General features: G+C 38.1%; 1 protein-coding gene across 1 annotated transcript in view; it reads left to right on the top strand.

Annotated features, from left to right (window-relative positions):
• Nucleotides 1-16687, top strand: part of TBC1D16 (TBC1 domain family member 16) — a 122291-nt gene extending 105604 nt beyond the window's left edge. The window contains exons 11-12 of the mRNA XM_067149936.2: nt 6070-6286; nt 14856-16687. Of these exons, the coding sequence (XP_067006037.2) occupies nt 6070-6286; nt 14856-15032 (394 nt within the window). The 3' untranslated portion in view covers nt 15033-16687. The remainder of the gene's footprint in view (nt 1-6069; nt 6287-14855) is intronic.
• Nucleotides 16688-26285: the final 9598 nt, after the last annotated feature.

Genomic DNA, 26285 nt, shown 5'->3' with positions numbered 1-26285 from the left:
TTGATGTCAGTAGGTAAGAAATTCAACAGAATTGAATGTCAGATTGGTGATACAAAGCTAGAACTGGTTGATAATTTCAAGTATTTAGGTTGTGTGTTCTCCCAGGGCGGTAATATAGTGAGATTGAATCAAGGTGTCGTAAAGCTAATGCAGTGAGCTCGCAGTTGCGATCAACAGTATTCTGTAAGAAGGAAGTCAGTTCCCTGACGAAACTATCTTTACATTGGTCTGTTTTCAGACCAACTTTGCTTTACGGGAGCGAAAGCTGGGTGGACTCAGGATATCTTATTCATAAGTTAGAAGTAACAGACATGAAAGTAGCAAGAATGATTGCTGGTACAAACAGGTGGGAACAATGGCAGGAGGGTACTCAGAATGAGGAGATAAAGGCTAATTTAGGAATGAACTCGGTGGATGAATCTGTACGCATAAACCAGCTTCGGTGGTGGGGTCATGTTAGGCGAATGGAGGAGGATAGATTACCTAGGAGAATAATGGACTCTGTTATGGAGGGTAAGAGAAGTAGAGGTAGACCAAGACAAGGATGGTTAGACTCAGTTTCTAACGATTTAAAGATAAGAGGTATAGAACTAAATGAGGCCACAACACTAGTTGCAAATCGAGGATTGCAGCGACGTTTAGTAAATTTACAGAGGCTTGCAGACTGAACGCTGAAAGGCATAACAGTCTATAATGATAATGTATGTATGTTACTTTAGCCTGCATTCTGACTAGTTAACTACTCATATCGGATATGTTATTTACGCATTTATTATGAAAACATGTCCTCCACTTTAATTTCAATTTTACTTGAATGAACAGCAGTTGATGGGTATTACTAATTGACTCCGACATCACATTCAAATTACAAGTTATTATCCTCATGATTTCTTCTGTATTGAAAGTTATTCATATAAGAAATAACAAAGGTATAACAAAGGATTAATCTAATCTATATAGCTGTTTATAAATGTAACCACAAAACAATGGGTTGTATTGAATAGGTGGAACAGTAAAAATACCTTTGTTATTTCTTATATCACATTCAAATGTCGATGAGAGAACTCGCTAGTGGACATAGTGAGAAAACGATACCGAACATGATCGATTGCATGCAATATAATCCCTGGGGTGCATAAATATCAGTAATGGAAAAAATCATGCACGCGCAATCTTTCATAATAACTCTCCCTGTAACCGAAGGATAAAACGCAGTTTAACATTGGAATTTTCAAGGAACAGGCTATAACTGTCATTATAGCAGGGTTCTCGTTATATGCCGTACTCGCTATAGCGGACTTCTACTGTATTTCCTAGCATTGTTGAATTGAGTGCAAGCTTGTGTAGAAGAAAAGGTGAGGTACATTAAAATCTATTTTGGATTTTGTTATGTCATCAGTAGGGGGCGGATTTCTATGACCTAAAAATGTATGAAATATATATGCATTTATGACCTAAAAAACACAAAAATATGACCTATAAAATTCAAAATATGACTTAATGAATAGCATCTACGTTACATAGAAACACTTGTATTATGATTGCTACAGGCTGCAATTAATTTAGCGTTAAAAAAGTTTTCATTCTTCGAAATCTTTAACCCAAAATCAACTAAAATAATGAATATTTCATGAACTCGTTAAGGTTACACTGCATGCTCCTAGGCAAGGACGGACTCTGTGGAAGACAAACACTACAGTTACTTTTACTGTTCAATATTCAATTAGTTTTAATTCATACACTAAACATATGTTATTTGAATGAAACTTTCATACCTGATCTAGTCTCCATTATCAGAATTGTTGAAATTTACGACAACATGCATCTTAAGATTGTTGAATGAGAATCCCTTCCTGTTGTCCCTGAGTATCGTCTTGTAGCGATAAAAACTTCTTTCAACATCACATGATGTAACGGCAGCGTACTTGAATAGAGTTAAATCACTTGGAGAAAATTCCTGGAAATCTGCAGATAAAGGGTTTCCACAAAGAATGTCACTTATTCCACGCAGGTACACAAGTCTATTTTTTTCCAGTACATTTTCTAGTTTTCTACACACCCTAGATGCTATTGTTCCTTTCGCATGCTTTAATTCCTGTTCAATTCACTTTACAACATAAAGTGCATCGCTTAGTTCTGCACCTGAAACTTCCATTTGCGTGATTGCTCCAGATAAAGAATTAAAATGGGACTTCATGTAAGCCAGGTCCGCTTTTAATGTAGTACTTGAAAATAAATCTTGAGTCGTTTTTATGGAGGACGATTCTGCAGGATCAAAAACTTCACGATATTCTTCACGACATTAAGTTGTTGCAATAGTACACTGCGACATCAAGCCAAGTCCCCCATCGCGTTAAAACTGGCTTGGGTGGTAGGGGTAATGAAGGTGCTTCTCCTTGAAATTTCTGAACGCGAGGTGGAGCTTTGACAAACACTTCCTTACAGTTCGATATTAATTTATCAACTTTAGGGTAGCTACTTCTAACTTCTTGAGCTGCCCCATGTGTAAGACATGTCACATGTATCATTTTCGGGTATAGCATTTTAAGTCCCTTGGCTGCCTTCACCAAATACGAAGCAGCGTCATTTACAAATAGAAAAAATGTGCTCTCTCTTTGCCCCATTTGGCCATAACAGATTCATTGAATTGTCGAAGGGAACTGCAATGGTGGAATGGTGTGTCTTCTCTAGCACTTCACGTGTCAGGAGGAACGTATCTCCAGGTCGATCTTCCTTCAGCATGCCAACGATCACATTTGCTACATATCTTCCATCCACATCTGTGGTCTCGTCTATTGAAACTCATATCGTACTGTCTCCCACGCCACGCCTTATTATATCCAACATCTCTTCATAACAAGAGGTCAGATAGTCCTTCCTGAGAGTAGATTCGTTGGGAACAGGATGCTTTGTATATTTTTCAAGAAACTGTCTGAAGCTTCGTCTGTTAAGTTTCTTTAAAGGAATATTAGACAAAACCATTATCTTGCAGAGATCTTGTGAAAATTGTGAACACTGTGAACTTGATGTCGGGGTTTCGAATAGCAGACGTTGCCTATTTACGAGTGCAGGATATCTAGTTACACAATTCTTATGTTATGCAGTATTACAGTGTTGTTGCACAGAGAAGCGTTTCTCTGCAGTAACTTTTACCTCACACAATTTACAGAATAATATCACTCCATCCGTACTGAATATGTTTTCACCGAACTCGCGAACAAAACTTCGCAACTTCCCACAAATTGAGACTTTCGTTTTAGGCATATTGAAAGGAACTGAATGACTGAAGCTCCCTAATGACCAGGGTCATTCAGTGTGTTGAAGGTGGAATAGGGAAGGGCGAAGGAGAGAGATAAGAACAATGACAAATAACTGCAGAATTACCTCTGCTTCTGAGTAAACAATAGCCCGGTTTCCAGGAATTGACCCAGCTAGCAAACAATAGCTCCTACCTGTTAGAAACATTCCATACACTACTTTAGAATGGTTCTTCAGTAGTATATTCCAGTCTATCCTGAAAAATAATTTCTAGAGCTTATTCTGATTTTTTAAAACGAAATTCAAATGAAAATCACCAAAATATGCCGTTATAATGATATTTTGTTCAAAATATGCCATAAAACTTAAGAAAGCCTAAATATGCATTTATATGCACAATAAAACTGGTTTAATTTTGATTATCATGTTCGGAAACGTGTTGAAAATACAAGACTATAAGATATAATGTTAAGGGAAAAAATATGACTTTTCATAGAAATCCGCCCCCTAGTCATCAGTTTGAATATTTGTAAGTGAAAGTGAAGAAGCCATACTGATGCAACAGCTAAGCATCAAATATATTCATCTCTTCTTTCTAATCACTGAGGATATTATTCATAGTTATAATTATTCCAGACTAAGGCAGTATCAGATATGGACCAAGAGCAGACAAACATTTTTCTTATTCATGGACGTCTTTTTCTGTTAGACCAAGGACTATTAGATATTTAAAGATTGATGATCCGGCCGTAGTCTGGACTAATTTAAGTCCTAGCCCAGAGGTAGTTCAGCTGAGGACTGTCTTCATTAACATGGAGGTTCTACATGAAGTTGCATTAGTGCACAAAATGCGAGAGATAAGATTTATGAATAAGACCGATTAACTTTCTGAAGCACAGTAGTATTAATTTTAAGGACAAGTATAATTTTAAACATAACATAACCGGAGTATAGGTTCTGAAACATGGTGTGGAATACAAGTTAATAAAAAGAATTGTGACTGGTGATAGTACTGATTATTTCATAACAAAATATAATTTCTCCCATGTCAGTACAAGAGATCTGATAGAACTTGGGCAACCAAACTTATACAACCATACTTCCAATAGAGGGCTGCCTGTTTTTATAGAGAATAGACTTCTCATTGCTCTGCATTATTACACATTGTGCATTGAATTAGTCAGCCCACTCTCAGCTGTATTACTTGCGATATCTCAGTTGCCATTGCTAGACTCTTGTGTCAGTTGTTATTATATATATATATATAATTCACTGGGGCCATCAAGGACCACGTTAAGTCTTGTTGCATTTGACACTGAACTTGGCCTTCTTTAGAGCCCAAATTTCCTTCATTCTTTGTGAGTGGGCCTGCGTACGCTCCTCTGTCCAAGGGGCACCGTGTCTTCTCTTCGGTTGCTCGTCTCGGTTTAGCCCGTTCGTCAGTATTTTCTTTCGGAAGAGATCTCTGTTAAGGGCGTCTTCAGCTGAGATATGTAGCATTTGCAGGTCTTCTTTGGTATTTCTAAACCAGGGAATTGTGATTTGGGGGTTTGAATCAAAAAAGTGAAAGATTTCTTTAGTTAACTTTCTTCCGTCCATTCTTTTCAGATGACCGTAAAATCGTGCCCATCTTTTTCTGATTGTTAACTAAATTTTACAATATTTAAAATTCTTCCACCATTTTGATACTTTTTTTGCCTTTTGGCAAATTTATTTGTCAACAGTACATGATTCGTTCCTTATTTAGGAACATCCTCAGCTGTTATTGTAGCTTAGGTGAATTGCTAAGATTTTAAACACGTTAATTTACAGGTACATTGATTCACTTAAAAACTACTAAAAATACTAATTAAATTAAATGATATTAAAAACAATGTAGGGGTTAGTGTGTTAATGATATGAGAACGGATGATTACATAGTTGGTCAGCTTAAAAACTATGTCTATTCATTTGAATAGTTGTTAAAAATCTCATTTTGTTACATTAAAATGTCTGTTTGCGGTTAAAAGTTTTAAAAATGTTTGACTTCGTAATACTGTTCAAATTATTGAATGTTTTATCTTCTGTTCCTTCCAGGTAAGTTGTTATATATTATGAGTTTGTTTATGGTGCCTTTGATTGAGTCTAATGTGGAACTTTGAAGCTGATTGCTGATCAATTTTTGTGAAGGGAGCTTCGTTTCAATTTCTTGCTATTGTTAGACTCCAATTCTACTGTGACCCTGGAGGGACGTTTGTTGCTGCTTTCTAATGGTGTGTACGTTCCGTTGTATGCTCCTCCTTACGGGGAGGCAAGGTTGCGGAGAGGGGAGGGGGCGTGTCGGTTACTATCATGGCATCAACTTTAGAAGGGCTAGCTTTTATACCTGTTTCGTTCCTTATTTAGGAACATGGAAGCAGCAACCAGACTGGGTCATTGGCAAAGGCAAAAGGTAGGCTATGTGAAGGGTAATTATTCTCTACAAGGTTAGTGAACAATGAACAGTACAATGTGTGTACTGTGGTTCTAAACAATTGATGAACTTAAACTGAAAATCATTATTATATGGAGTCAATTAAGTGCAAAACACTAATGAATATCTTCAAAAATGATTGAACTTTTCCTTCAATGAGGACAACACTTCCAGCACAAATGCACACACGAAGTTTTGTCATGTTACAAGCACCAGTTCGTTATTAGCACTCTCCAGCATGGAGCTGCTCATAGAACTTCTGTGGGACATTGTATGTAAAACCTTTTGATAAACGTGGATACATTCTTTTGTTTTGTATATTCTTATATGTATTGAATGATACCTTTTTGTATTTACAGATGTTTCAAACGAGAGTTTCCTGAGCCAGTAGCACTGCGTATGTGGGAAGCATGCTGGGCTAACTATCTCACAGACTACTTCCATTTATTTCTATGTCTGGCTATCATATGTGTTTATTCTGAGGATGTTATTGCTCAAGATCTTCGCACAGATGAAATGCTTCTACATTTTAGCTCTTTGGCTATGTATATGGATGGAGAACTCATTCTCAGGAAGGTAGGTGTATTTTCTATGTGCTGTTTTGATATTATTTTATATAATTTGTACAAGAATTTCATCTTCATAAGCTCACAGCCTTTGAGGCAGTCCACTTACTTGTGCCAGGCACCTCACTTTCATCTATCCTGTCCGACCTCCCTTGGTCAACTCTTGTTCCTTTCCAACCCCGACACTTTTAGGTTTCCGAGGGCTAGGGAGTCTTTCATTTTCACGCCCTTCGTGGCCCTTGTCTTCCTTTGGCTGATATCTTCATTTTTCGAAGTATCGGATCCCTTCCATTTTTATTTTCTTCCCACCATCCATCCCCCAGGGGCTCTGAACTTCGGAGCGTGGGTTGGCGACCACGGGGCCCTTAGCTGAGTCCTGGCATTGCTTCCACTTACTTGTGCCAGGCTCCTCATTTTCATCTATCCTGTCCGACCTCCCTTGGTCAACTCTTGTTCCTTTCCGACCCCGACGCTATTAGGTTTCCGAGGGCTAGGGAGTCTTTCATTTTCATGCCCTTCGTGGCCCTTGTCTTCCTTTAACCGATATCTTCATTTTTCGAAGTGTCGGTTCTCTTCCTCTTTTTTCCTCAAATTAGTGTTATATAAAAGGATTGTTGCCAAATTTTATTTCCTCTAATAACAATAACCACCATCACCACCCTCTAATAAACGTTCCCCACCCCCTTTCTCTATTTATCATTTCTTTATCAATTACTACGGCAAGTTGTTTCGAGTTGAACCTCGTATTTCTTTCATTATTTCTTCCCATTTTTTAATATATTTTTATTTGGCTTTATTCTTTTTTAACGTTTTAAATTATTTTAAAACCTATATATCCACTTTGATTTTGACGAAATTAAATCCTACACTGTTTTCCTAAGACTTCATTCACGTCACCTTTTACTCTTCGGCCAGAGAAACAAATGCCTACAAGACCTGCCTAGCAACGACTTTACATAAGTGCATACTTGATCTGCTTATGAACTTCAAATATATTTGTTTTCGGCGCAAGATAGTGATGTTCTGTTTAGTCTCTTGACTGTGATTATTGTGTTTTGAACATTAACTGAATTGCTACAATATGATACAATGTTAATATTTTGCCTGTGTTCAATATATTAGTTGTTTTAAGATCTTCGCTAATTGGCTGATGATGACACTTGAAATGTGTTGAAACCGGTCCCAATAAACAGGTTGTAACTACTTTTTACTACGGAGTATTGAAAGGTGGATCCTTCCCTATAATATTGTACATCTTCTTACCGAGATAGTGACTCGCTATTCTGTCAGAAGCGCTACTATGCACTGCCCTTTGCCTACTAGCTGACTGTCGATACCAGCTGTATGCGCCATGTGCTGGAGTATTCCCTGTCACATCCTCTTTGTTCTGTGAGTTCCGTTGCACCGGCAACTGGCCTTCGGTACATGTGAATAACGTAACTTAATGTGTTCTGTTTTGTTTTTAACTGTTTTGTAAGTGTGTTTTCATCGAAGTCTAGTAATATAACGTTATGAAAGACGGTAAACTTTGCATATGTCGCATTGGAGTCCTGTTTAGGACTTTTTTACTAGAATAAAACCGGACAGAGTGAAATGCAATTTATGTTTTTCTATTTTGTCTGCCAAGGGATCTTCAACTGGCACAATGGCAAGACATTTCAAACTTAAACAAACGACAATTTTTATTTTCATGTTCTGCTTGTATATAGTGTTTAATTTTTATCTTCGTATTTTTTTTGTATGGGTTAATTTTTTATTTTCGTGTTCTGCTTGTATATTGTGTACGTAAATAGAGTACTGATGAATGTTTCTTTAAGTGTGCGAGTATATTTTTAATTGGTGAAAATAACATTGTGACATTTGTGAACACATGCCAGTGTAATTGTGACATGTGTATTTCAGAATAAATCAAAACATTTTTATCCTAAAAACAACATTTAGACATGATTTTTAGGTGCATATTTCAGAGTTCTGACTGCTTTTTCATGTGCCGTAAAGTTTTATCCTGGCCCTAATTACTCACAATACAGGCCGATACATTCAACTGGTGAAAATATCCTTGGATTAGTTACTTTAAACACCTGTACTGCCATTGGAACCGTGTTATGTGTATTTCATATTGACCGAAAAAATCTTAACCTAAAAGCAGCCTTTAAACGTGATTATGGGCATGAATTTCAGTTCATGTTCCATGCAGCTTTATGCTGGCCTAACTACACAGTACACTACTCCAGTACAGCAGCACTTTCCTGCTGACACAGAGCATGTCATGTTGTCCCATGAAGTTCTCTCTACTGCTTAGTTACAGTCCTGTGTGCCGCGTGCCGGCACACTGTACCGAAACACTCCACCTCAAGCTCCTAATGTTCCAGAACAACTGACCGTTCCAGTCTGTCCAACCCTAATGGGGTAAGGGCTTGTGAAATATTTACGGGATTATTAGTGCAAATTGTACAATTCTATCTGTTAGGTTTCAGGTGAACTTGAATGAGGCTTTCATATGTAAAAAGAATATATGCTTTTTGTTTCCCATGTCCCTGTAGATTATTATAAGCACAGCCTTCTCTGATCAGTCTTTCACACAACTTCATATATCAGTAATATTATTTTTGACTGAAGGCTTGATTGCTTCTTTTGCTTTTTTGCTTTTTCCTCCCCACTTGGTGGATTCGATATGGCATATTGACTGTTGTGGCTTTCCTCCCCTGGCCTTGGAAGTTAGTTGAATTGATTTTCATTACTACATTTCTTTTACCTCTAACTTCAACAGCTCTCAATCTCTCATCTTTTGCTGTGTGTTAGACGTAAGTCTGAGTTCAGGTTTCTTCTTCTTGCACTCCTCTTTTTTGAATCAATTCACCTTGTTCTAGGTCTCTTTCTCACTCTCTTTCCCTAAAACTTCATCTTCTTCATCTGTTCTGGTATTGCTGATGATGATGATGATGATGATGATGATGATGATGATGATGCTTGTTGTTTAAAGGGGCCTAACATCAAAGGTATTCTTTCCTCCTCCATCCCCTCTACATGTCCAAACCATCTTAGTTTACTCCTATCAGTTTTCTCATTTAGCTTTTCCATTCTGGCTTCCTTTCTCACATCTTCGTTTCTCACTCTGTCTTTCCTTGTCTTTCCTATCATACTTCTTAGGTATTTCATTTCACTGGCTTGAATTCTACTCTCCTCCCTACTTGTCATTGTCCAGGTCTCAGGCGCATGGGTCAGTACGGCTGCTTAATACATTTTGTATGTTATCTCCTTACACTTTCTTTGTAATTTACTTCCTTATTCCAGACCAGGTTTCTACAATCTGGTAGAATGCATTGCCCTGTTGCACCCTCTTGCTAATCTCTATGTCCAGCCTTGTATTCTGCATGAATTCATTGTCTAAGTATTTGAAACTGTGAACAATTTCAAGGCTTTGATAACCAATTTTCACAATGCCTTCCCCCATCATGGTCTTGCTTTTCTCTGCACTGATTTTCATACCACACTTTCCAATTTTTTCACTAAGTACACGAAGTTATTCTTGTACTTCTTTGCTGTTTGTTCCTCAGACCATAATATCGTCTGCAAATAGTAATAACTTTAATTTCCCTATCCCCGTATGCTTCTCTTGTCTCCTTTACAATTTTGTCCATAACCATTAGAAACAAAAGAGGCAACAGCACACTCCCCTGTCTTAGTCCAGTTTCATTTCTAAACCATTCTGTCTTTCTAAACGGAGTCTGTACGCTGCTGATATGGTTTTTGTACATTGCTTGCACCATTTCCACAGTTTGTGTACCCAGTCTATTTTTGACCATGGTTTCCCACATCTTCTCCCTTAGAACACTGTCATATGCCTTTGTTAGATCTATGAATGTCATGACCAAGTTTCTTTTATATTCCCAATTCTTTGCCATTAATTGCCTCATATTGAAGAATGGGTCCACTGTAGATCTTCCACTTCTAAAGCCATACTGTTCCTCTTGCAACTTTCCTCCTCTCTAATTCTCCTCTCTAATATTCTTCCCAGTATTTTTGCCACTTGTGATGAGAGTGTGATTTCTCTATAGATATCATACACTTTTTTGTCCCCTTTCATAAATTATTCCCTTTCCCCAGTCTTCTGGCACACATTTCTGTTTCCTTATGCACTTCAACAATCTATACACCCATTGTAGTCCAACTGGCCCAGCAGCTTTTATCATTTCCACACGAATTTCATCCATCCCTGCTGCCTTCCCCATTTTCCCTCTAACATGGTTATATCATCTTCTACTGTTGAGTCTTTACACTGTATCACTACTATCTCCTCTGCACAATTTCTCATGTTCAGCAGTTTATCAAAATACTCCTTCCATTTTCTCTTTATTTCTTCTGGATGTGTTATCAACTCTCCACATTCTTCTTTCACCAACTTTGTATAAACTCTTTCTTTCCTATTCATCATCATCATCATCATCATCATCATCATCATCATCGAACCCCTCCAGCATGCCGGTTAGGGTGGTGTTGAACGAGCCTTTGCCATCATTGTCTGTCCAGAAATGCCCTCTCTCTCACCACTGACTCCCTCTTCTCTCCATATTGTCTCTCAGTTGGTGTACCCATCTCTTCCTAGGTCTTCACACTGGCCGTCTACCTTTAACCGTTCTTTCTAGGCATGCATATGGTGGTCTTGTACCAGATATTCGTTTTACATGTCTATACCATGTTAGTCTCAAAGTCCTTTGCTTCTCTTCTATCAAGTCCACTTCCAGTTCCATTCTGATGTCATCGTTCCTTACATAGTCCTTGTGTATTTTTTGGAGTGCAGTTTGTAGGAGCTTCATTTCACATGCTTGCAATTTGCTAACTTCTCTCTCGTTCAGTGTACATGTTTCTAGACTGTATAAGTCACAATCTCACCCATTCTCACATACAGAGTCCTCGTGGGCACTTTGTTATCCCAAAGTAGATGTCTTACAAGGTTGTAGAAGTTGGAACTGCTAGCCACTCTGTTAACTATTTATTTATCTGCAGTACCCTTGCTGGATAATCCTGAGGTATTTGAATACCTGTACACATTGAATGTTTGCACCTTCAAGCTTTATGTAGCAGCCAGTATCATTCCTGCTCACTTTCAGTGCAACAGTTTTTGTTGTGCTAACTTTCATCTGATACTGTTTGAAATTTGCTACCCACCTATCCAGCCTAGTTTGTACCTCTACCTCTGTCTCTCTCCCCAGATGGCTACCCGTCAGCAAACACCAATGTGTGTAGTTCTCCAGCTTGTTCTCTTTTCAGGTTTTTAAGAATACAGTCCATAACAGTAATGAATAGTAATGGTTTGTTTGGACACCCTGTGTGGTGTTAAACCATTTTGAATGACCATCCCAACACACAAAGAGTTGCTACAGGTATGATACAGCATCCGGACCTTGCTATGAGATATTCAGGCACTCCCAGTTCTCAGAGGCTCTTCCATATGACTGGTCTAGGCACCTTATCATATCCTTTTCTAGGTCTAAAAATACTAAAATTAGGCCTTTCCCTCTCTCCCAGTGCTGATCCATAAACATCTTTAGGGTAAAGATCAGGTCTGTTGTTCTTCTATTGGTTTTAAATCCATACAACATTCTTTTACTGCCAGATTTTTTTTTTTTTTTTTTTTTTTTTTTTTTTTTACCATTCTTGCCATGCTTTCTTCTCTTCTTTCACTGCTTCTTTCACCTTCTCATTCCACCATGGTATCTCCTTTTCTTTCACTCTCATCGATGTTCTACCACAGGCATTCTCTGCCCCACTTACAAATGCCATTTTGAAGTTGCACCACTCATCTTCCACATTTCCTTCATCAGTAACTGGAATTTGTTGTTTCAGTCTCTCCAGAAAATCTTTCTGTACATTCTTATCTTTTAATTTCCACACTTTTATTTTTATCTCTCTTTACCTCCTTTAATTTTTCCCCCACTCTTATTTTTGCTATCGCAACTTTATGATCACTATTGAATGCTTCTCCTAGTGTAGCTGTTACATTAATCAATTACTGATTTTATTCTTCTGTCACCCCAGCCATATCTTCTACATTTCCTACTGTTTTTCTTCCAAAACCATGTGTTGTCCACATTCATTCCATTCTTCTCTCAAAACTCAATTAGTTTCTCTTCTTCTTCATGATGTGGTTACTTCTTCCTTTCCTTGTCTTTCGTTTCCCACCTGTGCATTTAAGTCTTCCATTATAACCAGTTCCATATCAGTTATCTCCTTTTCTAGTTTCTCCAGGAAATATTCTCCTCTTTGTTCCCTGTCTGTAGTGCATACACTTGTATGAAGTCCTTCACTTCGTTCCTCATTCTCAGTCTAATTTTCAATCCTGTCGCTGATGTACTCTACCATATCCACATACTCCTCGAGCTGTTTTGAAATTATCAGGCCCACTCCATTTTTTGCCTCTGCCACCACTCCAGTATATCCTTTCCTCATTTTCTTCTTGCCTTACCCTTCCATGTAACTTCGCTCAACCCCATCATTTCTATACCCTCTTTCTCTATAAAATTCACTACTAGTTCTGCCTTTCCTCTCAGGGTCATAAGATTGATTATGCCCACCTTCATGATGTTGGCTACTGGTTGCCCATTTTTCACAGTTCCCCCAGTGGCCAAGAAACTGTGCGTTGCTTGCAGCAGTATACACCCTAACTTTCTCTGAGGCAAGTTCAGAAGTACCATGTCATATGTAGACTATTATTACGGTGGGGTCACCACTCCCAGAGGCATTTTATACCTACTGCCAGGTGTAACTTTAGTCCGCTCCTCAGGAGTACAGACTCCCTTTTTTGCAACCGCTTCACTGAAGTACAAACGTTGCTGACAGGAGAAAGTTCTTTCACTTTATCTGCCATTGGGACTGGGGTCCTCTTCTGCCATCTAAATCATTGCCCATGTTCTCCTTTCCGGTGAATTTATGTGTCATCTCCTGCACAAAGGCTTCATCTGGCCTCAAAGGGGAGGGCTCCTCCGCCCATAGCCATTGCCCCCCCCCCCTGCCGGGCTGAGTGGCTCAGACGGTTGAGGCTCTGGCCTTCTGACCCCAACTTGGCAGGTTCAATCCTGGCTCAGCCTGGCGGTATTTGAAGGTGCTCAAATACGCCAGCCTCGTGTCGGTAGATTAACTGGCACGTAAAAGAACTCCTGCGGGACTAAATTCTGGCACCTCGGCGTCTCCGGAAACCGTAAAATAGTAGTTAGTGAGACGTAAAGCAAATAACATTATTAACATTGCCCCCCCCTCGTCTCCCTTTGGGTGTCAAGTTTGGTAATGGCTGCTTGACCCTCAGCCAGATAGTTGCAGGTTGTACCGTCTCCTGTCACATACGGTAGCAGAATAATCCTGATCCGACCTGACCTCTTGTGATAGAGGTGTCTTTCCATGTACGAGTAAGCGTTGCTGTCGAACATCTTGCCATCGTGACGCACCTCCAGACGTCAGGCTTGCAGTCCCCAGTGTTAAAGACAAGGGATCCAACATACTCAAGGCGGCTAACTATTTCATAGTTAGCAACCCTCACAATATCAGGCAAGTTGTTGTTAGGGCCATCTGTAATCATAACTTTGGTCTTCATGGTGTTAATTTGAAGTCCGTACACTCATGTCATGTCATGTCATGTCATGTCATGTCATGTCATGTTAGCAATACCACCAGACAAAAAGGCACAAGGATTTGAAACTGGGAAGGTAAAACACACAAAAGCAACCTGAATAGTGAGAAACTTCCGAACCACCGTCCATACACTCATTTCGATATATTTCCTCACTTCTTCTCCTCCTCCTCCTCTTCCTCCTCATTTGGTGCTATAGCTTGATAACACCTTGATAGTTTTGCAATGTTGGTATGACTGATCATTTAAAACAGACTTTGATTTCTTTATTGCTCCTCCATTGCCTGTTGACTTTTTTTTTTTTTGCCAATACTACGTGATTTAAACTCTCTTAATAGTGTGAAATAGCTTTACTTATGATCTGCTATCCATGTGGTAAATTTGTATGAGGGAAAAGGAACACAATAATTAATAAATACAGTATAAATCTGGAAAAAAAAGCTAGGAAGGATGATAGGAATATTCACACAAAGGATGACATGTAAATGGGGTACAGTAAGCAAGAGAAAAGAGGGAAAAAGACAAACAGTAGTACACGAAAGGACTAGGAGGTTTTTCGGAGCATGTTATGCACTTTGACATGCCTTATACAGTGAAAATTGCCAAAACAGTCACCTCTGTTTAGTGGTCATCTTACAAAATAGTGGGGTTTTTTTTTCCTGGACATCAGTTTTTCCATTATGTAAGTATATGCCCTCATTTTAGCAGACACTCTCTACCACAGTCAGCGGGCACACACATCCCATACTAACCTCTGTTTTGCAGCCAGACACAATTTTATACTAAATGCTGTTAAGTGCTTTACACCTCTCTCCGTACACCTGGAAGCAGGCCTTCTTAGTTAACAAACCAAATCCATGTAGTAGAACTTTTACTTTTTGTTTTGTTTGGTGATTGTAGTTACTCTGTTAAGAGTTTTTATATTAATTATACTTTTACTAAATAATTTTTGCAGGCACGAGGTTTGTTACATCAGTTTCGACAGATGCCTCGAATTCCATGCACTTTGGGCAGCCTCTGTCAGCTGTGTGGGCCAGGTATGTGGGACTCGACTCATGCACCTGTCATAGAGTGTGTAGGCATCCACACGGTTGAGCCTTGCCCTCATCCTACAGCACAACTGAGCGCTTAGCCCTTGCTCATCTGTTTTGACAGTGTTAAACTTGTGACCTGCAATGGTCTTCGACTGATTTTGAACATTGTCTGCTTTCTTGTTCTTCATTTCAGTCCAGACTCCTCTTCCTGTGTTTCTTCATGTTAAACAGAATGTCATATCAGGGGTACCACCTTTAATGGGGGGGAATCGTAACAAGAGAGTACATACATATAGAAGGAACTTTATTTATGTAGTAGATGGAGAATTATGTTTTCAGTTAAGTACTTTCAAAGTAATTATATGTAGTTTTAATCTATATGTGTGTACTGTCTTTCTTGATACATAACTTTTCTCAGTATAGCTTTTAATCATCTGTAAATGAAAAAAAAGTAACACTTCTTTATATGTAGACATTGATATGTAATCTTGGTGAAGAATCTTATTGGCCTATTCTGGACAGATTTTCATGTTATACAAGATGGATGTAATAATATATAACATTAAGCATGAATGGTACACAGCAGTCACCAGCCAAGTTCCTGTCATTGCACATTGTTTAAATCACTTTATTTGATTTGAGAGAAGAACAATTTAATACAGAATATTGTAAAACACATGTGAGCCAACAGCATATTAAGAAAATGAAAATGAACTTGTTTTAATTGGTAAATGGAAGATTCTTTTCTGGTATCCTTGTGTGAGTGTCATACTTTGTGTTATTATGTTATTACTTTGAAGAACTAGTCTACTTTTGCATGTTTTGCTTCGCTGATTGTTGTAAGAGGTATTAAATAGTGCAATACTGCTCTGGACTAGAAAGTAACACTTGAGTTAATTTGGCTATTGTGAAATTTGTCTTTATTTTTACTTACTGGAGAATAATATTCAACTAAACTTTAAAAGAGAGTGCATTACATTGTAAATGAATTAATCCAGCCATTTGACCAGTCATGACATTTGGTGCATTATATGCTGCTCACAGGAGCTATTCTGCAGCATTTAGTAGAGATCTTAGTTTTATCATCACAATGCTCCATTAGAATCTTAATGCTGTTGAAGGATGTTTTCTGTTATACATATTAAAGTAGTTCTTGAAGTGGGATTGGAGTGTGTTGGTTCCTTGTGAATATTATTATCTGAAAATGCATCCTATTAGAGAATAACTTTGATTGTGTGAGTCTGTAGTTATTTTAAGATTTCATCCAGTTCTAGTTTTAATTGTTTATTGGATTCTATTTTTTATTCTTTATTAACCTTGCCTTTAATGTTTTTATTGTATAATTTATCAAGTCTTTCATCTCATCTTAATTGTACATTTCCTTTTTATTGTGTAGTAGTTTGAAAAGAAAGTGTGATCAAATTCTAAGTACTGGCTTTATGTTTGAAACATATTGTAGAATTCAAATGTATGGAAGTGAAACGGAGACACTATCAATTAATATTGGCTTCCCACATCCTCCCTCACCCAAAAGACGTTAATGTTGTGTAAGTTTAGAGATATACAAAATTGGAAAAGTTAGGAAAGAATCATGAAAAGGCGAGTATGGACCGAAGTAGTATGTATTTGTGTAATATATCGACACCTAAGAATGAAAATCTTGTATGTCTTATTTAACTAATTTTAAAGGAGAAGTAAAACACTGTCTTTATTTAGTTTCAAAGTCTCTCTTAATCGGCTCATTGATAATTAAATTGCATAACACCTCAGAAAAATGCATGTATTGACAACTTACAAAATGTTTTCTTAATACAGCTGTTACTGGAAATATGAGTTAATGAGGTTAATAAGGAAATAAAAATGCAAACTGGATTAAAGCCACTTATATATTTAACAAAGCCAAGCTTTCTGCCTAATTGCATTGGCCTTCATCAGGGCATGCGAAGATTTGCCTCCGACAGTGAGCAAAGAAATTCTTTGAAGGAATGTGGAAGTCACGACCATACTATCCACGGCCCCCCACTAACTGGACTCGGGGATCGTCGCACTGTGCTATGGTGGTTGAGAGGGAAGTTAATGATTCACCGCCTTCTGTCGGCAGTTTCTTGAGTGAATCTCTCTCTGCCATGGTGGTGTTATGCAAGTATTTCTGTAGTACAGGTCTCCATGTATTTGATAACTTGAAGCTGTCTTCCCTGTTGATGTTATTTGGGCACAGTTCTTTCTCTATGGCTTCCCTTACAAGTCAAACATAGAAGTCTTTTACAGGCGCAATGACCTTCGCTTGGTCAAAGAGGATTTCATGGTCTGTAATGTAGAAATGTTCTGCTGTGGCAGACTGGCTCATAGTATTTTCTGTGGTGGATGGAATAGTGACATTCTTGACTGACCTGATGTGTTCTTTCACCCTGGTGCTAATAAGCCTTTTTGTCATGCCAATATATAAGCAAACACAACCACATGGAACTTCATAGATGCCCGGTGTTTCAAGAGGTGGTTTTTCTTTGACTGGTCGAAACAGGGATTTGAGCTTCCGGTCTGTGGTGAAAACTGGAATTATATTGTTTCTATGCTCTGGAGGCTGGAGGTCAGTAAAATTCAGTTTTTGTTTTTCGTCATTGAACAGCTTGTCATACCATATTTACTTGCATCATTGTACTGCATTTCAGCCATTTTTAACCTCAGAAAAGTGGAGGAAAGGGAAATTATGCAAATTTAATTTTTAATCTAAAATGCCAATGGTTTTTGGTATGGTCCTTCGGCATTTGCTGGCATACAGATGTTCTTTGAAGAGAAAGGTTGCCCTTCTTCATGAATGTACACAGCCAGACTTTTGGGATGAGGGATCCTTCGACTGATCCCGACATGATAGTGCAGGTTTCCCTGAATCCAGTGCCCTACTTAGACCAGAATTTGACTGGCCTGGGATTGAACCGGCTGAGGTAGCATCATCTGACTTGATAGTTCGTGTGGAGATTATAGTTTGTGGGGTGAAGCCGAAAGGCTCCCATCAGGAAAGAGACAGATTGATAGATCAGGAGCAGTAATCAATAGCCACTCCTAACATGGAGATCAGTGGTATGCAATTATTTGTCCACTGTGAGATGGTCATCAGTGTGTTAAAACAGCAGTTCTCCAGCCGAAGACATACAACCACTCTCAACACAATACAGAGCTCCAGCCAGCATTTGAACACTGTCCCACATACTTTTAAGTGCGTCAGGATTCCTATGACCCATAACTAAATACCAGCCTGTCATTTATTTAGCTAAATATAGGCTTATCTGAAAAGAGGATATGATTCAAATCATGATCCTCATTCAGCTGGACTAATGCCAGCTGTAAAGCATGTGGGCATTCTTTTAGCAGCTCATTGGTAACTGACTAATGTTGGAACATGGTCCCTCTGATAGTGAGTGTACCATTCCATTAATCTTAATTGATAAGTGTCACCATATTTCTTGCATACTTCAGTTACATTATGTTAATGATCAGGAAACAGCTTTACTGGATGATCTCCTGGTCCCTGCTATTTACAATTTGATCTTGCAAGTGTTCTGTATGATAGTTCCGATCAAAACAGAAAGCACATTATCTATGATATTTTCTGACTAATCTTACCTGAGCAAAGCTTCCTTTTAAGTAAAATTTCTGTATAATTTTACAAGTTAGAATTACTTGTCTCTGCACAACTGTATGCTCATAGAGCACATGCAGTAGTATATCTGGGATGTCTGGTCATTTATAAGATCTGTGGTTTATATTTTGATAACTTAGAACTCTCCTCAGATCTGACTCTTATGTTCTTTGTCACCAATTTTGGAAGTTGAAATAACACCATGAAAATATTTTGCTTTATAAGTAGACAGCTAAAAAGAATATCAACTTAAGTGGAATTTTGTATGCAAAAATCCCTTAATATTAATGTCAAATTTGACTGGCATTTATATGCAATTAAATTACAAAAAGGGTGTATGTAAAATTGGTGTAACAATTTCATTTACACAGTTCAAAAAAAATTAGGGGAACATGTTTTTGAACGTATGCCATGCTCCACAAAACAATACCTCACACCCAGGTATATTACCAACTAAACCTTTGTTCTTTACCATTGAAGTATACAAAAGAACATTGATGGATTTGCGTTCATTTTCAGAACACAAACGGAAATGTCCAAATAGGGGCGAAAACAAAGTGACAACAGTCCTACAGGGTGGATTTTTATCACAGTTGGAGATCTTCAGTATGGTGTATGTCCTCCACAAGCATTTATCACAGCTTGGCACATACACGGCATGCTCCGTATAAGTCGACTGAGACCACGTTGCGGTATCAGGTCCCATTCTTCAATGAGAGCCTGTTCGAGGTCTTGGAGAGTCTGTGGTGGAACAGGACGCCCATGAACACTTCTGTCAAGCCTATCCCACACATGCTCAATGGGATTAAGGTCAGGGCTCACTGCTGGCCATTCTATCTCTTGAATGTCCAGTTCTAGCAGGACAGCTCTGGTGATGCGCACTGCATGAGCCCTGGCATTGTCGTGTATGAGTATGAATTCAGGGCCAACACCGTATGCAGCAACCAACACATGCTGTAGCAGTATCTGCTCATACCCCGCAGCAGTAACATTACCACAGACGACAAGATCCATACGGCCACCTCACACCATCACAGAACCTTGTCCAAATCAGTCGCCTTCCTGGACACATTTGGTATGTACTGCTCACCACGGCATCTCCATACACATTGACGTCCATCACACTGTGTCAGGGGAAATCTGGACTCATCTGTCAACAACACAGGTTTCCATTGGCGAAGTTGCCAGTTGACATGGGTATGAGCAAACAGAAGGCGAGCTGCACGATGTTGCTGCATTAAACGGGGCACTCAAACAAGACGTCTGGGTCGTAAGGACACTTCGGACACACCGCTATTCACTTTGTTTTGAGGAGTCATCTGACAGTTTAATGCATGGCTACACATACAGGTGGAGTATAACTTCAATATGACATACCTTGCGTAGCTAAGTTCTCAAGGTTTGCTGTATGACCATTGGAACTCCATCTACCAAATTAACGTTCACATATCAGACGTTACAAAACATGTTCCCCTAATTTTTTTAAACTGTGTATTAGTTTCAGTATTGGCTCTCTGTTGAACTGTTACTTTTAGCAGTACCAGTTACCATTAAACCTTATTTCTGGGATAACAGAACATAATGTTGCATTCTTCTGGGAGATGCATACTGTCTGTCAAAGCTCTTACAAAAGGATATCTTAGAAAAGGTTATTTTCTTTGTAAATTGTATTGAATAACACCTCTTGTGTATATTCTTTACATCAGCCTGTCCTGTTATTGATCCCTGTAGAAATTGTAATTTTGTATGCATAATTGAAGGAATTTTGATTATAATTACTATTCATGTTTTACAGAAATTTTTGAGGATTTTCTTTTTTTTGTTTGTTTGTTAATATTTGTGTTCATGTCAGCATATAAAGATTTTATGATTATTTAACATTTCAAGACCAATTAATATATTCTTAGTTTTTTCTCAGTAAGTTACTGTATTTTTATACAGTAGTTTCATTTTTATTCTGAAACTTAATACTTTAAGAGAGTTCCTATGGTCTGTTTCTCATATTTTTATTTTAGGAAAGTAATTTGAAAATTTCAAAATACATTATCAAGTTACAATTTAGTCTGCATTTTTCTTCTGTGATTATATCACATGCCTTGTTACATTTAAGTTACGGTGGCTAACATCTTTTCAGGATTTTTATATAATATCTGCTCTTCAGACATGATGAAGCTTTATTTAGATCAATGAGTATTTTTAGAAATAAAGCTTGTATTGCATATCTCTTTCTTAGTCTTGTGTTTTATGGCAATGCTGTTACATTTTAATCAGTTGCTTGTGTTTGTTTTTATACAAACATCACTTTGGAGTCTGTGTATTAAAACCTAATTTAAAACACTTTGACTCTTGTATTCTAAAATCAACTCTTGTGTTTTATCAGTGTCATTCACAGAGTTTGGCTTAACTGTTGCCAATTATGGTGAATTTCACCATTGTGTCCAGAGAAAATAGATACTGTATATACATGAATAATCCCCGCACCCAAATTTTAGAAAGGATAATTTTAAAATAATTGTTTAATAGCCTTATTAAATATTTACATTTAGAACTGTATATACTATGGTACATTATGATTTGTAGACCAACTCGTTTCATTGTAATCTTCAAAAAATATTGGCATCTGGTCTGCATTCTTTACCAGTTTGCAAGAGTAAATACAAATTTCTCTGGTGAAAATCTGTATAAATTCACCTTTTCTTGCCATTTAGCTGGGAGGTATTATGCAGTGCTGGTCTTCCTACAAAATCGGAAGTTATTTAGATCAGAAACACATGTGAGTCATCCATAGATAGATTAAACTTGTAAATTTTAACTCTTGCTGTTGCTATAGTTTTCAGCTGACAGATTTCACTCATGACTGCTCATCCAAACTGTCTTTTTTCAGTCATATATTTGCATATTCTGTTTTTGATTTCTTTTGTGCAAAATGTCCGGTGGTTAACGTTTGTATGTTCGAGACAACCTTTATTTTTTCTGCCAATCACATACTGCAACTTTTGTCCACATCGTAGTTTCTACTTGCAGAACAATTACCAATTTAGTCTCCTTCAGTAATGTGGAGCTTATCTTTAGCTGTGAATGACGTATAATGAAAACTTATGTCGGCTATATTAAACAGATACCATGCAAATGATGCGATATGTACGCGGCACATTTCTCACTTGTGGCAGGAACAGGTTTGCCAACAGAGTGAGCTGAATCATACCAACCTTCGCGCAAATAATATTGGCACCCCAACTTTTTGCCATCAGATTTTTAAAAAATTATGTGGGAATTATTCACAATATATACAGTTGAATTAGATTTATTTTTTTATTTTAGGTACGGTAGCATAAAGAACTTCTAATTTTGCCTTATGAGAGGTGATACCTCATGCGCTAGACATATTTTTAGGTAAAATTCAAGCTATTAAAACAAAGATATTTACACAGTTTTGAACTTGGTGGGATTGTATTTGTAGTTTGTGTATGTATACCATCTGTGATATATTAGTCATTTTACAAATATACTGTGTGTTGTTCATATATATACATATAAAATAGCTATATTGTTTGTTGATATTTAAGGCAATTATTACTGTTTATAGAATTTAATGTCGTGTTTATTTTATATGAATAACTTAATTACATTCCTATTTTGTATTTGTATTTTAATTTCCACAGTATTGTTCCAATTATTGTATTGGTAAATTGTGTGACTGCTCATGTTTGATTTCAAGTACAAATCAATGGTTAAATTTTGAAGGGGCAGTTTGCATGCATGGTTATTATAGCCTTCTTCTTAAATTTTTTTATGTTACCTATTTGTGCAAAATATATTGGTATGAGGATTGTTGCTAGTACAGTTAATATGTAACAAGAACTACGCATTAAAAAATGAGATTACAGTGCATGTACTGGTCATATTTAGCTCCAGAGACTTGTAAGAATCATGTTGTAGGCTTTCTCAGAGAAATCATGACTGTTGATATGGAAGCATCAGTTAACATCTTGAATTTAAAATTTTGCTTCTCTAGAGCTCAGATCTTCACATGTGTGACTTAGTTGGTGGTTTCCTCCAATGAATGGAGATAACATACCCTGGCCTGGGGCTAAACATAAGGGTGAGTCCTGTAAAGGTTGCTGTCCTTCCTGCATGCCGTGTGTCTGTAAACAAGAGCGTGATCACCATCACACCATTCCCATAAAACCATAGGAAACCCATCAACTTTGATGAATGGATAATCAAATGGAAAACAATTAACCTTACCCCATTACAGCATGTGTTGAAAATGCTCTTCCTCAGCCCGTAGACAAGCATTGTAGCGTGTGTTGATATTCCAGTTCACTCTCTGCAATTCAGCCTCGTGTATCTTCAAAATGTTGGTGCGAATTGCATTTAAAAATCTACAGGACACAAAAATACACTGTTCAGCACTTAATTCAGAAGCCATGAATCACACTAAACCTATCAATTACTGCTGTATAAACAAGAACAGTCCATATGATATGGGCTATGAATATGGGAAATTTCTTTTATATATGTATACACTAGCTATGGGTTGCGACTGGAATCACAAGGAGTTGATTGCATATGCCTTGGGAATCGGGTACCCGATTCCGGAATAGATTCCGAGAAATAGGAGCACCATCTATGATGCAGATACATAAACACATGCAGCACGAATGTGTTCTGTAATGTGAGTTCATGTTGTTTTATCACCAGGTCACTCTCCAAGCAATTCCTGCTCTTATTATAGTGTCCTGGAGTTATATACTTTAATGTGACTGTAATTTGACCAGAATATATAGTTCTCTGTTTGAAACTAATCAAATTGTATGGATCGTCAATAAATTAAAACTTGTACAGGGATTATGACTTGATGTAATACTACTATTTCAGCAAAGTACAATATTGTACTAAAGAGATAACATTATCTAGTGTTAAGCAGTTATGAAAACAAAACTACAGTAGAACCTCGATAATTCAAAATCTCGCCTAGTTCGAAGCAACTCGTTTCTGGAAACGTGAGGTACAGCATGGTTTAATTCGAAATGCTGGTAATTCGTAATTCGAAGAACAATGTTGGTCCCATTACCAAAATTCAGACTTTTAATTCAAAACTGCATTTTCCGGAATGTGCTGGGGTAGCTTTCCGTACTTTCACTCTGGTGTGTCTAGAGTGTGCTTCATATTTGCTAAGTTCTAGTAAAATCATAATTCTTTTGTATTCAGCGTTGTAAGGAACGCCACAATGTCATGTAGCAGGCGGTGTGTGGAGAAGCAGAATCCGTGAACACTGGCGATGCCGACAGTTGTCAGAAAAGGAGCGTGGCTCATATAATCAATTCATATGCACCGAACAATATTGTCAATGCCGATGAAACTGCATTTTTTTTTTTTAATGCAAGCCCAAACAGAATTATGGTTTTGAAGGAGAGTAGTGCCAGCCCAGAAATCGTACAAGGGTGGTGGTCATTGTACTGTGTTGCAATGCACACGGAAGCGAGAGACTTCCTTCCCTCATCATAGGAAAGTTCGATAAGCCACAATGGTTTAAGAGCGTCGGGCCTTTTCTGTGCAAGTACAAGGCATCTAAAAATTGAAAACAGTACAGTAATCAAAAAAATAAAACATTTGCACAGGGGAGCCAGCATAATTTGTCCTCGTTCTTGAAACATGTGGGTTTTTTTCATTGCGTGAGGTTATGTTTGCCAGTGATTTATCCAAGAGCATTATTTGAATAATGTAAATGCACCTTGTTGGATAGGTTTTGGAAAGAGTTTTTTCCATGGCATTGGAAAGATTTACACTGCAAATCAAGGTGATTGGGTCTTGCAAGATTTTCTGACGCGGCAAGGGTTGACATTTCTGAATTATGAGTTGGCGGATAATTCAAAATCATGTAATTCGAAGTCCGACTTTTGTGTTTCAATGACTTTGAAAGAACAAGGTTTTACTGTAGTAATTCTAACCAAACCAAAACCCATGGCGTAACACCCCCTAAGGGCCATGGCCTACCAAGCGACCTCTGATTAGCCCGAAGAGTACGAGGTGTCGTGGTCAGCACAACAAATCCTCTCTGCCATTATTCTTGGCTTTCTAGACCGAGGCCGCCATATCAGCGTCAGCTCCTCAGTCGTAATCACGTAGGCTTAGTAGAACCAGCCCTTGGAGGCAGGCACCCTACCCCTACACCGCAGGGTCGGCAGTAATTCTAACAGATTCTCATAATATTTAGTATTAGTATGAAATGTTCATTGCAAATTAAATGTATCGGAAGACAGGTATGCTACAAAACAAGTTGTGTACTTATTACACATGTGACTTAATTCAACAGACTTTATACGTTTATACTAGCGATATTAGCAAAAAAACCATTAGAAGCATAAATAAAAACGTAGATTGCTACACCCAGTGGCGAAATGTGTAATGTTATTTCATTATTATGTGTCATAATTAATCATAACAACCAATAAGACATTTAATTTAAATGGGTGATACATCATACTATACTGCACGTTCGAATTTACCGCAGTTATAAACGGATGACTCACTCTAATACCAATATAATGGTCCATTATTGGACATTATAAATTTTCCAGCTAACTCATTCTTGGTTGCCTGCGTTTCGCCCTCGTGTGCTAAGTTAGGCTCATCAGTTGGAACTTAGCACACCTCCCAAGACGCAAGGCTAGTGCATACCGTGGAGGCCACTGCATAGGCTACTTGAAGCCACCAGCAGTGCCAATGCACTATGAGAGCTATGTCTCATTTCCAAAAAAATTGATGCCTGCCTGACCATCAGATAATACAGATGTTGATTCGCATAGGGAACTTAAAATATTTGTCCTGAATGAGTAAATTTATAATACCAATATAATGGTCCGTTATTGGACATTATGAATTTTCCAGCTAACTCATTCTTGGTTGCCTGCGCTTCGCCCTCGTGTGCTAAGTTAGGCTCATCAGTTGGGACTTAGCACACCTCCCAAGACGCAAGGCTAGTGCATACTGTGGAGGCCACTGCATAGGCTACTTGAAGCCACCAGCAGTGCCAATGCACTATGAGAGCTATGTCTCGTTTCCAAAAAAATTGATGCCTGCCTGGTCATCAGATAATACAGATGTTGATATCCATAGGGAACTTAAAATATTTGTCCTGAATGAGTAAATTTATAATACCAATATAATGGTCGGTTATTGGACATTATAAATGAGTTAGCTGGCAACCAAGAATGAGTTAGCTGGAAAATTTATAATGTCCAATAACGGACCATTATATTGGTATTATAAATTTACTCATTCAGGACAAATATTTTAAGTTCCCTATGCGAATCAACATCTGTATTGACTCGCTCTAGTAAGTGAGCCCAAGACGCACTGGGGACGTCATTGTGGAACCGATTCCTCGTGTACGACATTGAATGCGGCCTCGGAGTCGTAGGAACCGATTCTCGCGATTCCAGGCGTCATTTGTGCACAGCACTGATATACACAGAGTGGTCGGAAACAACGTGAGCCGGCCTACTGATATATAATTCGAAAAAACAGTTGAGATCTCGCATCATTGTCATTTTAACAGCTGCTGAAGTTAGCCAGTCAGATCACTTTGCGGGCAAATTCAAATGGGCTTTGCAAGACTGTTTTGCTAAATCTGCACATGACCTCATTGAAAGCAATGATCGAAGAAACAAAACCTTTGCTATGGGAGGGCTTTAAACACAGACCTTTG

This window comes from Anabrus simplex, chromosome 6 (genome assembly GCF_040414725.1).
Source record: "Anabrus simplex isolate iqAnaSimp1 chromosome 6, ASM4041472v1, whole genome shotgun sequence".
Classification (NCBI taxonomy): domain Eukaryota; kingdom Metazoa; phylum Arthropoda; class Insecta; order Orthoptera; family Tettigoniidae; genus Anabrus; species Anabrus simplex.
Note: the sequence above shows the minus strand (reverse complement) of the source record. Positions and strands in the feature narration are given on the sequence as shown.